Source organism: Pteropus alecto, unplaced genomic scaffold, assembly GCF_000325575.1.
Source record: "Pteropus alecto unplaced genomic scaffold, ASM32557v1 scaffold45, whole genome shotgun sequence".
Lineage (NCBI taxonomy): Eukaryota > Metazoa > Chordata > Mammalia > Chiroptera > Pteropodidae > Pteropus > Pteropus alecto.
The window spans coordinates 21,901,237-21,914,140 of record NW_006442491.1 but is presented as its reverse complement, the minus strand read 5'-3'; the positions used below and the strand labels follow the sequence as shown (position 1 = coordinate 21,914,140).

Genomic DNA, 12,904 nt, shown 5'->3' with positions numbered 1-12,904 from the left:
AGGGAAATATGTTCAGTTACAATTATGATGAAATTAGACTCAAATGTGGACCTCACCAGAAAATCATATATCACTTTTTAGTTCTGTTCTTTTGTCCTGCTGGCAGGGATGGGGGATGGGATAACTATACCCATGCTGCTCTGTGCATGCGTTCTCCTCCTGGCTGTGGAAAGAGCTCCCTTTCCTTGACTGTCCCCATTTCATAAGGGAAGTGCCAAGGCCTTCAGAGGCTAAGGGACCCTCTCAAGGTAACTTGGGCAGCAAGAGGCTGAGGTGAGAACAAGAGTTAGGTATCTCTGCTTCCTCCAGGAGGGCCACAGCTCTGTGATACAACCCCTGAGAATCACTTGTCATTTCAATCTTTTGGGATTCAACTGGACCAAACCAAGCTAACACCTGTTTTGTGTGTCAGAAATGCAAGTACTATGATCTGAGCAGCAGAGCCCCCCGTGATACAGACGCAACGTGAAATGAAAACACTTACTTGGTGAACTGGCAGAGACGCGCTTCCTGGTCAGGTTCTCCTGACTGGCCTTGTCTGAAGCTGAAGAGCCCCTCGTTTGGACATGCCTCTTCCCTGGGCTCTCCTCTGGCTCTGGAGACTTCTCTATTCCATGGAAATACTTCATGTGATAGTGCAACAGTTTGGCTTTGCGGAAAAATTTTAAACAATCCACAACCTTGCACCTAAATTTGTGGTCTAGGTCAACAGCTGGTGCTTTAGATGTCACGAAATCATCTGTTTTCTTAAAAGTATTTGTCCCTGAAAAACAAAACAAAAAAAAACAAAAATCCCTTGTGTTTATCCTACTTATTACAATACATACATTAACACGTGGCAATAGAAAGTATAAGAGTAGCATGCAGATATTGCTGGAGACATCAATCAGACTGCCATTACCTCCCAAGATTACCCTTTAGAAAGAATGGCTATGACTTCAAGAGAAAAAAGAGACTCACCTGCTATTCACATATTGAAAAAAGCAATCAACATGTTTGTTTAAAGTAGCCATACAAGTTTTCAGGGTTTGAGACTCAGAGGAAAGAACAAGGGAAAATACTAAAAACAAAAACCAAGATCCCAATCCAGCACTTGTTACTCATCAGCTGGACCAGATTCAGACTTACCACCATTCTGGTCCCTCTCTGTATGGACAGAACTAGGGATCATTCTGGTGGGATCTCTTTATTAAACCCAAGGGATCCTACAACAGTTATTGCACAGAGAGTGTTAACTGTCGCAAAGATTTTAGTATTGAGCGTTTTTGAGATTTCACTTCCATGTACTTTGTTTGATCAAAAGGACTCATAGACTATAAAGGGAAAAAAGAAGCCAACCAACCAAATGGAGGTGAAGGCATGAGGAGAACTTGGAGGACTCAATGATGAAATTCAAGAGACAAAAAAGTCTGAACACTCCCTAAAACCAAATAAACAGAAGGCAATGGTCTGTCATGCATCAATGACAAAAAGTAAAACTGTTACAAGGCTTTCATGTTAGAAAATCAGTTTATAGTCAATAATATTGTCATTATTATATATGGTGTCAAATGGGTAACAGAGGTGGCAGGGTGATCACTTTGTAAGGTATATAAATGTCTAAATCACTATGTTGTACACATGAAACTAATATAATACTGTATGTCAACTGTAATCAAAAAAAAATTTTTTTAATGTTTTAAATCAATTTATTGAAGACTCCCTTCACAATGCCCTCACCCCAATCAGAGCAATTACCTTAAACTCAAATTCTCCTACTCTACAGAACAGGTCACCCAAGAATATCCTCTCATGAGTAAATCAAATTTTTCCTAAATGCAATGATACAAGTTCCATTAGAAGCAGATAGTGTGCTGAACCTCTGATAAATATTATGATTACTTTTTCAAGTACCATTTCATAATCAAAAGAAAAAAAAAAATTCCTAAACTCAATCTAAATCATACTTTCTTTCAAATGCAGCACAGGGTATAGCTGTAAAACTAACTGGTAGGCTTGATGATCTGGTGAATGCTGTTATATAGGCAATTAATTTAAACAAGTAAAATATTCTACATACACACACACACACACACACACACAGCAGAATGCTTCAAAATCACTTTCTATCCATAACAAGATATAAGAGGTCAAATCAGTTAGATGCAGTTAAGAGGAGAAAAAAGTAACATAAAGTAAAATGGAATACATACTTATCAGACTAACAGCTGTATAAGACAAGTATGTCAGTGGAGAAATTCAAAACTCTAATCTCCTAAAATTCTTGCTTAAAACCAAATACAAATGGTTTCTCTGGAATTTCCTCCTCTTGGACCTATTAGGTTAAACCAAATGGATCTGCCATTTTTTGCAGGTTAAAAGGTTAAATATTGGCCATTTCATATGGTTTAACTTAACAATTCCTTTTCCATACAATTTCTTGCAAAAATCACTGAAGACAGCTCCACTGACCACCATGTGAACAAAGCTAAGGTCTGAGATCAAAGAGTATCACTGTCTGCCACCACCTAACTACACTAGTCAAGTTCAAGTAAACTCAGTTATCCTTCTGTTTGATGCACTTGAAGCCCAGATTTTTGATAAAGTTATTTATAATGCAAAAGAAGAATGCTAAAATACAAACATCTTTGAATTTTAAAAAAATATTAAGAATTGAAAATGATCTTCAACAACTGGTGGTGGGAAAACTGGACAGATATATGCAAAAAAAGGAACTGGACCACACTCTTAAGCCATATACAAAAATAAATTCAAATGGATTAAAGACTTAAATTGTAAGGCCTGAAACCATAAAACTCCTAGAAGAAAGCATAGGTAAACTATTTGACATCAGCCTGAGTAATATCTTTTTAGATATGTCCCCTCTAGCAAGGTAAACAAAGCAAAAATAAACAAATGGGATTTCATCAAACCAAAAAGCTTCTGCACAGTAAGGGAAACCATCAATAAAAACCAAAAGACTGAATGGGAGAATATATTTATGAATGATATATCTATAAGGAGTTGATATCAAAAATATGTGAAGATCTCATACAATTCAATAACAAAGATAATCCGATCAAAAAATGAGCAGAGAACATGAAAAGACACTTTTCCAAAGAAGACATACAGATAGCCAACAGACATATAAAAAGATGCTCAATATCACTGATTATCAGGGAAATGCAAATCAAAACCAAAATGAGATACCACTTCACACCAGTCAGAATGGCTATTATCAAAGAGTCAACAAATAATATGTGTTGGTGAGGATGTGAAGAAAAGGGAACCCTTGTGCACTGTTAGTGGGACTGCAAACTGGTGTTGCCATTATAGAAAACAGTATGGAGATTCCTCGAAAAAAACTAAAAAAATAAATCTACCATACAACCCAGCAATTCCACTTCTGGGTATTTATCAAAAGAAAACGAAAACACTCATTTGAAAAGACATATACACACTATGCTCACTGCAGCATTATTTACAATAACCAAGATATGGAGCAACCTAGGTGTCCATTTGATAGATGAATGGATAAAGAATATGTGGCATTTAGATACAATGTTGTATTACTCAGCAATAAAAAAAAAAAAAAGAGAATGAAATCTTGCCATTTCCAACAACATCAAAGGACCTTGAGGGGATTATGCTAAGTGAAATAAGTCAAAAAGAGAAAGATAAATATCATATGGTTTCATTTATGTATGAAATCTAAAACAACAAAACAAATGAACAAACAAAATAAAACAAAAACAGACTCATAGAAATAGAGGTCAAAGGGAAGACATGGGGGCTGGTGAAAAACGTAAAGGGGGATATAGTATATAATTTCGTGGTAAGTTTGCAAGGTGACAGATGATTACTACAGTTAGCGGGGTGATGCTGCAAAGCATAAAAATGTTGAATCACTATACTGTACACCCGAAGCTAATATAACTAACATAATGTTGTATACTAATTATACTTAAATAAAAAATAAATTTAAAATTAAAAATAGTGAATATAGAAAAAACAAAAAGAAGAGTTGAGAATGAGAACTCTGAACCAATTCTATAAAGAACCACCATTCTCTCTATTCAAAAACTTTGCATCTTATGTATACATGCTGGTGATTTTCATAATGCAAAGACAAAGCAGTGGCTAAAAGTGGGGCTCCACAGCTGGGCAGCCTAATTCAAATCCTGGCTCTCTGCTTCTCCTGCCTCAGTTTCCTCATATGCAGAGTAGAGATAATAATGGTAACTTCTTCATTGAGTTGTGAGAATTAAATAAATTACATGCAAAGATCCTAGGAAAGTGTCTGGCATGTGTCTTACCAGATCATTTTGGGCTTATGAACAAATGAGACTTATGAACAACCTTTCAGGAATTAATCTGCTCGTCACCAGGAGAGCAGAAGTCCTCACCACTCCCAGCCTCACTAGATGCTCATGCCAGAGGCAGTATGCTATAATGGAAACGGCCCAACTTTAAATGCCAGCTCTACCCTTCCTTAGTTGTATAAATAAGCTGTGCATGTTTCTGATTATCCAGTTTCTCATCTATAAAAAAGAATACTATCTATTTCAAAGAGTTGAAAAGAGGGCTATAGATAACATATGTACATGGCACAAAGCAGGCCATTTTTAATATAAAATATATCTTAGTAAATAGGCTTATGTCATTGATGGAATGTAGCTGGAGACAGCTATTATAATTATCGACCATAGTGAAACACCCTTTCGCCAGCCCTCATAAGCTCTTGCTGGGAGACACAGCACTCTGTAAGCACTCAGTTTTGTCTACATCCTTCAAAAATGTGAAATCCAAAACCAATCACAAAATTTCTAGTATAGCTATCCAGTAGGATTACTACTACCCCCAGCTTTTAGGACATTTTACTTTTACTAATGCAGCCAAAGATTTTTTTAAAAAAAATAATTACATTATACAATGCTGAGAATACCAAGTTTAGGCCAACAAAATCCTGCATTTTGTATTGTCTTTGCATTTCCGTTTTCCCCAAATAGTTTTGTCAAACTATATATGAGAGGTTACATTTATCCCTAATAAACTCCATCTGATTTTTTAATTCAAAAATTTTATAACTCTCGATTCTATAATCCTCTATATTCTTAGATCATTTTCCAGGTCGTTGATAAGGTCCAGTAAGACAGAGCTGAGGACAGTCTTTGGAATAGCCTTCCGGCTGACATCAATCAATTAATCTACGCACTCTGGCTAGAGCTGCCTAAACAGATTCAATTTCATCTATGCAGATTTCCAACATGCTCATATATCTATCTCCTCCATGGCCAAAGATCTATTTCAAAAGAGATGTGGTTCAAACTATCTGCTGAAATAATCTAATAGTGCTACAGACCCCAAAATTCATATGCTGAAACCTAATCCCCAATATGATAGTATTTGGAGGTAGGGCTTTTGAGAAGTGATTAGGCTATGAATGAGACTAGTGCCCTTATAAAAGAAACCCCAGAGAGAGCTCCCTTGCCCCTTCCACCATATGAGCTTACAGTGAGAACTATATGAACTGAATCTGCTGGGGCCTTGATCTCTGACATCCCGGTCTCCACAACTGTGAGAAATAAATTTCTGTTGTTCATAAGCTACCCAGTCTATGGTATTGTTGTAACAGCCCAAATGGACTAAGACAGATAATCTATCACTTTCGTAAGCCTCTCAAAAGGAAATAAGTTTAATTTGGAAGGATAAAAAGTCCTCTCCACAAAAGCAAAACCCTTGATTCCTCACAGCTAAGCAGAAGATGAGATGAGCTGGCCCTCCAAAGATGAGCAATCTCGGCACGTAGGTAGGCCACCTGTCTCTGAGAGGTGGTACTAGGATCACAGAGGGTCAAGTGAACAGATAAACTTCTCAGGAGAGAAGACACTGCCAGGTATCACTGTCATGAAGCCCCTGGCCAAACCAAGAGCCCCTTTCAAGATGCCAACATTGGTAACATAAAACTGAGTCGCTGGTTTTTGTCTGAAGAAGTACACATTACAAGAAGAAAAATTTGAGAATTATGAATCTTCAACCATGAAGTTCAAGAAGTAACAGCCCCACAAATTCAACTCAGTGCAGTATAACTCATTGATGTGCAAGCCCTTCTGAGTATAAGCCTGTTGGTAATCTCGTTGGGAAAAAACAATCAACATAAGCATCAGGGTAACAAAAGCAGCAAATAGGATATAAATCAGTTATGAATAATAGCCCGTGACAAAATCTGATAGATTAAACTATTAGCTATAATTTCAGACCTACGAATCAAAAAGATTAAAGAATTCTATAGTAATAAAATGTTTATGCTAACTCTTTAATAAGAATTATGTTAAATTAAAATGAAACAACAGCAAAATAAAAGATATATATACCACCCAAGACTTAAGTATTTGTTCCTTTTTCATGAAGATCTTGCAAACTGCACTAATTTTGAACCCAACCAATTTTTAGAGGTATGAAAAATTTTCCAGACTTTAAAATTTTATCCTATTTTTCCCTTACAGCCACAACGAACTCTCTATGCACAATGAAAGCTGCCAGTTCAGCCAGCGTAATCGGCATGGTTCCCTCTATTTGGCACTTACTCCCATATGAAAACCAAGTGCTACTCATCCTTCGAATGGCACCTCCTTGCACAATGTTTTCTCCTTGGTTTCTCAGCAGTCAAGATTCTGTCCTGCCTTCTCTGAATTCCCATAAGTACTTAATGGAAAATAAATCTTGCAGTATCCATCCCTTTCTATTTGTATTACAGTTGGTTCTGTTCACTCCTTATTCCAAAACACTGAAATAGGAAATGTGCTCCTTTCTTTTCTCTTACAGCACTTATCTTACCGTACTACTACATCAAACAAAAGAGCCTCTCCAAGACTGTTTTTTCATTATTAAGTAGGAATAAAAATACTTATTTCACAAGGCTCCTACATGTTTCCATGAGGTAATAGAAGAGAAAACCTGTTACTAACTGCAACCGGTTATTTGAACATTAGCTGCCATCTTGGTTGTCACTGACCTCACAGTAATTACTTAAAACAATCAAAATTATGCATACTCTCAGCAAGGGGTCCATGTATCAGTGGCATAACCTGCAAAATGTTAACATCTAATCACCTGACTTATTAAGCAAAAACTGATATATTAATGGTATCATAAAAGCACAATAGGAACAGTAACCAGAAAAAATGTTTTACATTTTAAAAAGAATTAAAAATAAAATATGCACAGCATAATTATGCTCAAGAATATCCACAAATTATGTTATGAGCAAAACATAAGAATATGTATAAGAATAATATATAATAGTATACATTATTTTTTAGAATTGTAGGAATGTAAACTGGCCATCTTTTGGTTACAGGATTTCATATTTTAAAAAATCAGTTTCACGACGGCCAGATAGGAGGGGTGTTGGGGGCCTGGGTGAAAAAGGTGAAGGGATTAAGAAGTATAAATTGCTACAGCCATGCCACCCTGAACGTGCCGGATCTTGTCTGATTTCAGAAGCTAAGCAGGGTTGGGCCCAGTTAGTACTTGGATGGGAGACCACCTAGGAATACCAGGTGCTATAAGCGTTAAAAGAAAAAAAAAAAAAAGTACACATTGACAGTTACAAAATAATCAGGGGGATATAATGTACAGCATAGAGAATTTAGTCAATCATATTGTAATAACTATGTGTGCTGTCAGGTGGGTAGTAGACTTTTTGGGGAGATCAAGTCGTAAATTATATAAATCTCTAACCACTAAAAATTAAAAAATAAATTAAAGACAAACCTATGAGAAATGTTTTAAAAATCCGTTTTCTTGACTTTTCCATGTTTTCTAATAGGTTTATAATATTATTTTCACAGTAGAAAAAACAACAAAACTTTTATATATTTTCACATTATACTCCTCCCCGGAAAGGTGTTTCTGTGTGACAAAAGAAACATGGTGATGGAAGCACAGTCAAGAAACTAGGAGAGCCACTGGTTGCCAAAAAAGCCTGCTGGCCACTGTCTACGTAAATTCCAAGTCTCCCACACAGATATGTATTTCCCAAGGGGAGGACAGGTCATTTGGAACATATGTCACTGATGGCATCAGCTAAGTGACATCATCTACTCCTGGGATACTCTATAGTCCTTGTCAACATAGGAGCAGTAACTAGTACAGAGAAGGCAGAAAATACATACATAAAATCCTTGTGGGAGCCTGGTTCAAAAGCTAGGGGTATTAAATTAACCCAGGGGGTAGAAATTAACTTATTCCTGTTTTAGAAAGCAGTATGGAAATCAATGTTTGCAAATAGTTACTGGTATTACCATTTAAATGCTCTGTGCTCTTCCTTCTGTTTAACAGATTTTTGTCTGGAGGAATCAAGGCAAAGCATAGAGCTCTCCCCTGGCTCCCAAGAGTCGCCCTTTGCTCTTGCCTCTCCCAAATTACTACTGTATACAGAAAAATAGTCCATAGAATTTGAATTTGCTTTTAATAATGGTAACTCTAAGGAATGTTTTCTCTACTTTTTTTTTGGGGGGGGGGCAGGGTATGAAGGTACGGGGGCAGGAGGGGATAGACTACAGAATGTCTCCTAATAATCCCTGCCTTCTGGTATTCACACTCATGTATAAATCCCATCCCTTTGAGTGTGGGCAGGACCAGTAACTTGCTTCTAATAGAATATGGCAAAGGTGACAGCATTATCACTTTCATGATTATCACTTTCATAATCACTTTCATGATTATGTTATGTAAGATTGTTAACGTCCACCTTACTAGGAGGCACACTCCCTTGCTGGCTTTATGAAACAAGCTGCTACATTATGAGCTATTCGATGGAGAGGTACATGTGGCAAGAAACAGAGAGTGCCAACAAAAAACTGGCCCTCACTCTGACTTCCGGCAAGGAATTGAATGCTGCCAACAATCACATGAGCCTAGAAGTGGATCCTTCCCCAGGAGTTTTCAGATGAGAATGCAGCCCTGACGAACCCCTTGATTGCAGCCTTACAGAAGACCCAGTTAACTTGTGCCTGGACTTCTCACACACAGAAACTGTGAGAAAATAAATGTGTTGGTTTAAGCCACTATGTTTGTGGTAATATTGTTACACAGCAATTAGATAATATAGTGTGGGATCAGAAGCCCTCTCATTTTCTATATACTTGAGTAATGCTTTATACTTTCTTTTACAATAAGCATACATTACTTTCATATTAAAAAAGGTTTCTCAACTGTTTTCTGAAACTTGGCTTAGAAATAAATGTCCTCTTAAACTCCCCCCCGCTTTTTTTTTGTATATCCACTGCCAGTACCTCAAAACCTCACAGTTCAATGACTATGATGGTGATATTCAGTCTGATTGGCAATACTCGGTGTGGCATTTTAAGCCCATTTCAATTTAAGTACCATCTTGCTTTCAAAACTCATCTCCCATTAATCCACAATGAGGCCTCGGCATCTGCCCAGCCTACTGCTGGCCCCAGCAAGTGCTTCATGCTTCCATAGCTCGTACTTCTGCCCTCCCTGCCATTCCTCCCGCGCTCTCCAAGTCTTTACTTCCATCCAGACCCAACTCATACCACATGCAGGACAGTGTCCAGATGGCCCTGGCTCTCAGGACCACAAGCCATCAACTCTTGGCACAAATGACTATCTGCTGCACACCATCTTTAGCACTTTGGATCTACTCCTGGATCCTGTTATTTGTCACTCCTCCAGCTAGAAGAGAAGGGCCACTTCGCATTGTCTTGTGTTCCCTCAGCACCAGCCCCTAATGCAGTCAGTATTCTTCTAGTCAAGCAATGACACCATGGGAACCCAATAGTTTAATACTTTTTTGACATGTACTTCAAATACTATATATAATATAATGAATAAAACATTTTTCAGGTCTGTGAAAGAATAACTTTCTCAGATTTGAAGCAACAAAAGCAATTAAAGAGAAACATGAACAGAGTGAAATATTCACAGCAAGTCCAGTCAAATGCTTAGAATAAAAAAAATAAACAATCAAAATGTCCATAGAGAAACAATTTTTAAAATTATGGGAAGTCTGTGTTATATAATTCTAATCAGCCACTTAAAGTAGCTCTGTACTTACTGATATGAATAATTTGCTAAGCGAAAACAGGAAACTGCCCGCTACATACATAGTTATGGGAGGAGGGAGAAGATATTATAAAAATGCACAGAAAGGAAACCAGGGATAGAAATCAATCTGTTGACAGTAGTTCTCTCTGGAAAAGGGCCTGGACGAGGAAGACAGGTGGTACAGAGAAACTTCCACATTTTCTCTTTATACCTCAAGAACAATGAATACGCCTAGCATCCAGATCCTGGTTTCTAAATACAATTCTCCACTTAAAAGAAATAGGGCTTCTTGGAGAAAGAGCTGACTTCAGGGTTGGGTAAATGGAAGATGAGCTTAGAATATCTTGTGCCAAAAAGTAAATAAGTGTTCAAAGAATGATGAAGACATAGGAACCAGTGTGAAGGGTTCCCACTTGCCAAATCTGGGACAAAAGGATATTAAAATAAGTAATGACTGAAACAGATTATAACCAATTGAATGAAGCAAGAATCCATGAGTTCATGTGGCTATAACTACAATAATTAAAAAAGAAGAGAAAGCTCTTCCTTACATTAGAATACAAACTAATAAATGTAGAAGGAACGATGAGAATTAGAAATCACCATTTGGCAGCCATCATAGGTAAAGTTGTTTCAGGCAAGATGTTTCAAAGGATGCTAAAACTGTAGGTGAAAGTTTAATAAAGAAACAAGATATTTACATAGCTTCAAAGTATCCTCTCACAAGAAATTTTTTAATTATAAAAGGAAAAGTAATAGCTTTACAGTAGAGAAACCTAGTAAATACTACCTAAACCAAGTGATTAAAGTTAATACCACCAATAAATGAGACAAACAGAAATCATGTGCCTCCTAATACAATGCACATGAAAAGGATACAACGCTTACATGGTATCTCTGCTAAAAGTGAATAACCTAAAGTTAATCATGAGGATATATCAAAAAACCTCAAATTGAGGAACATCATATTCTTCAGAAATGTCAAGGTCACAAAAGACTTAAAAAAAAGACTAAAAAGACTAAAAAGGAGACTAAAGAAACATGACAATTAAATCCAATGTGTCAGCCAGGATACAACCAGAAAAAGAAAAATGTTTTTCTCACTTTTGCTTTAAAGAACATTATTACAATAACTGATAAAGTTTGAATAAAATTCTGAATTTGATAATTATATTTTGGTAATATAAGAGAATGTCCTGTTTTTAGGGGTAAAGGTCTACAACTTATTTACAAACAATTCAGAAAAAAAATACTTTTAAAAACAGAATAACAAAGCAAACATGATAAACTGCTAACAAGTGGGGAATCTGGTTGAAGATATACACGCATACCTCATTTTATTGCATTTCGCTTTATTGTACTTCACAGATGTTGCATTTTTTACAAACTGAAGGCAAGATCTTCCACAAGTAAAAGGTTTAGGACTCACTTTATTGCGATACTTGCTTTATTTACTGTAATAATCCAGGTGAAGGAGTGCGTTGACTTTGTTCAGCATAGTAGCAGTGGATAGAGGTGTTGAGAAAGTGGGATTCTGGATACATTTTAAAGGTAAAAAGAGACTGCAGGAATTACTGAGAAACGAGATGTGAAGTTTCGAAGACAAAGAAGAATAAAAATAATTATCTTGCTAAAGAACACATGGTGGAATTATAGCAATTAGAGCCTGTTCACTGAACAACCACATACAGGCATACCGCATTGTATTGTGCTTTGCTTTATTGTACTTCACAGATGTTGCATTTTTTACAAACTGAAGGCAAGATCTTCCACAAGTAAAAGGTTTAGGACTCACTTTATTGCGATACTTGCTTTATTTACTGTAACTGAACCCACAATATCTCCGAGGTATGTCTGTACAGAAGTTCTTTGTACTATTTTGCAACTTTTTTATAAGTCTGAAATTATTTCAAAATAAAAACTTCTTTAAAGTATATGCAGGAAAAAATATATATGCAGGAAAAATACTTTGAGGTCACAGAATATTCAAGTACAAGGAAAGCAATCCTGCCACTGCTATCCCCTAGATGGCAAATCTCAGCACTCAGCCCTCACAAAAATCGCTGAGCATTTATTCCACAAGATGGCAGAGCTTCCCCAAATGCCAGAGCTGTGTTTAGAGCAGCTAATCCTCTCTGCTCTGGAACAGAGCTGCCATCCCCAGCTCCTCCTCCTGCTGTCCAAGAGCCTCCTTCACACTGATTCCTCAGATCATGACTCCATCCCAGGTTAGAAATTCCAAGACTGGCACCGGATCAGGACGGCACTTACTGAACAATGACTAACACAGAAACATCCTAACCTCGAGGGGCCTTGCTGGATGTTTCTGATAATACCGCCCTTCTTCCTGCTTACTTACGTAACACATTCCTGATGAATGAGTTCTCAACAAACCCCCTCTCTCCCAGGAATCTTTCTGGATCATCCTGTACTCAAAACTAAGCCCTATTCCAAAAGGAACACCAGGAACACCAGTTTACAAATCAAATTAAAGAATTCCAAAGGCACCGCCGTGTCTGGAGTACTGACATCACTTATACCACACACTGCTTTTCAAGTCTGGCCACCCTACCAATAAGCCTCTTACTCAGAGTGTACACAATGCTTTAACAAGTACCCTCAAGAGCAGTGGGAGTTCTGCATTACATACTGTACAACTTCCCTAAAGGCAGGGACTGTGTTCATTTCACTCGATTTACATAGCACCCAGCATCTCAAAAGATGGCATTAGGCACTCATGTGGTGGATGGGAGTCACAGACCCTGCACCACCAGCCATGAGGAAGTATACAGCTCTAAGTCATTCCTTTTTAGCCAAATATCAGGCTCTTTGTCTATAAAATAGGGAG

General features: G+C 37.2%; 1 protein-coding gene and 1 pseudogene across 5 annotated transcripts in view; one reads left to right on the top strand and one right to left on the bottom strand.

The window, feature by feature from the left end:
• PHF20 (PHD finger protein 20) overlaps positions 1-12,904 on the bottom strand; it is a 105,607-nt gene that overhangs the window by 31,937 nt on the left and 60,766 nt on the right. For all 5 annotated transcript variants that reach the window (XM_006921766.3, XM_025039990.1, XM_025039991.1 and 2 more), the window contains one exon: positions 485-763. In XM_006921766.3, the coding sequence (XP_006921828.1) occupies positions 485-763 (279 nt within the window). The remainder of the gene's footprint in view (positions 1-484; positions 764-12,904) is intronic.
• Positions 7,436-7,553, top strand: LOC112471267 (annotated as a pseudogene).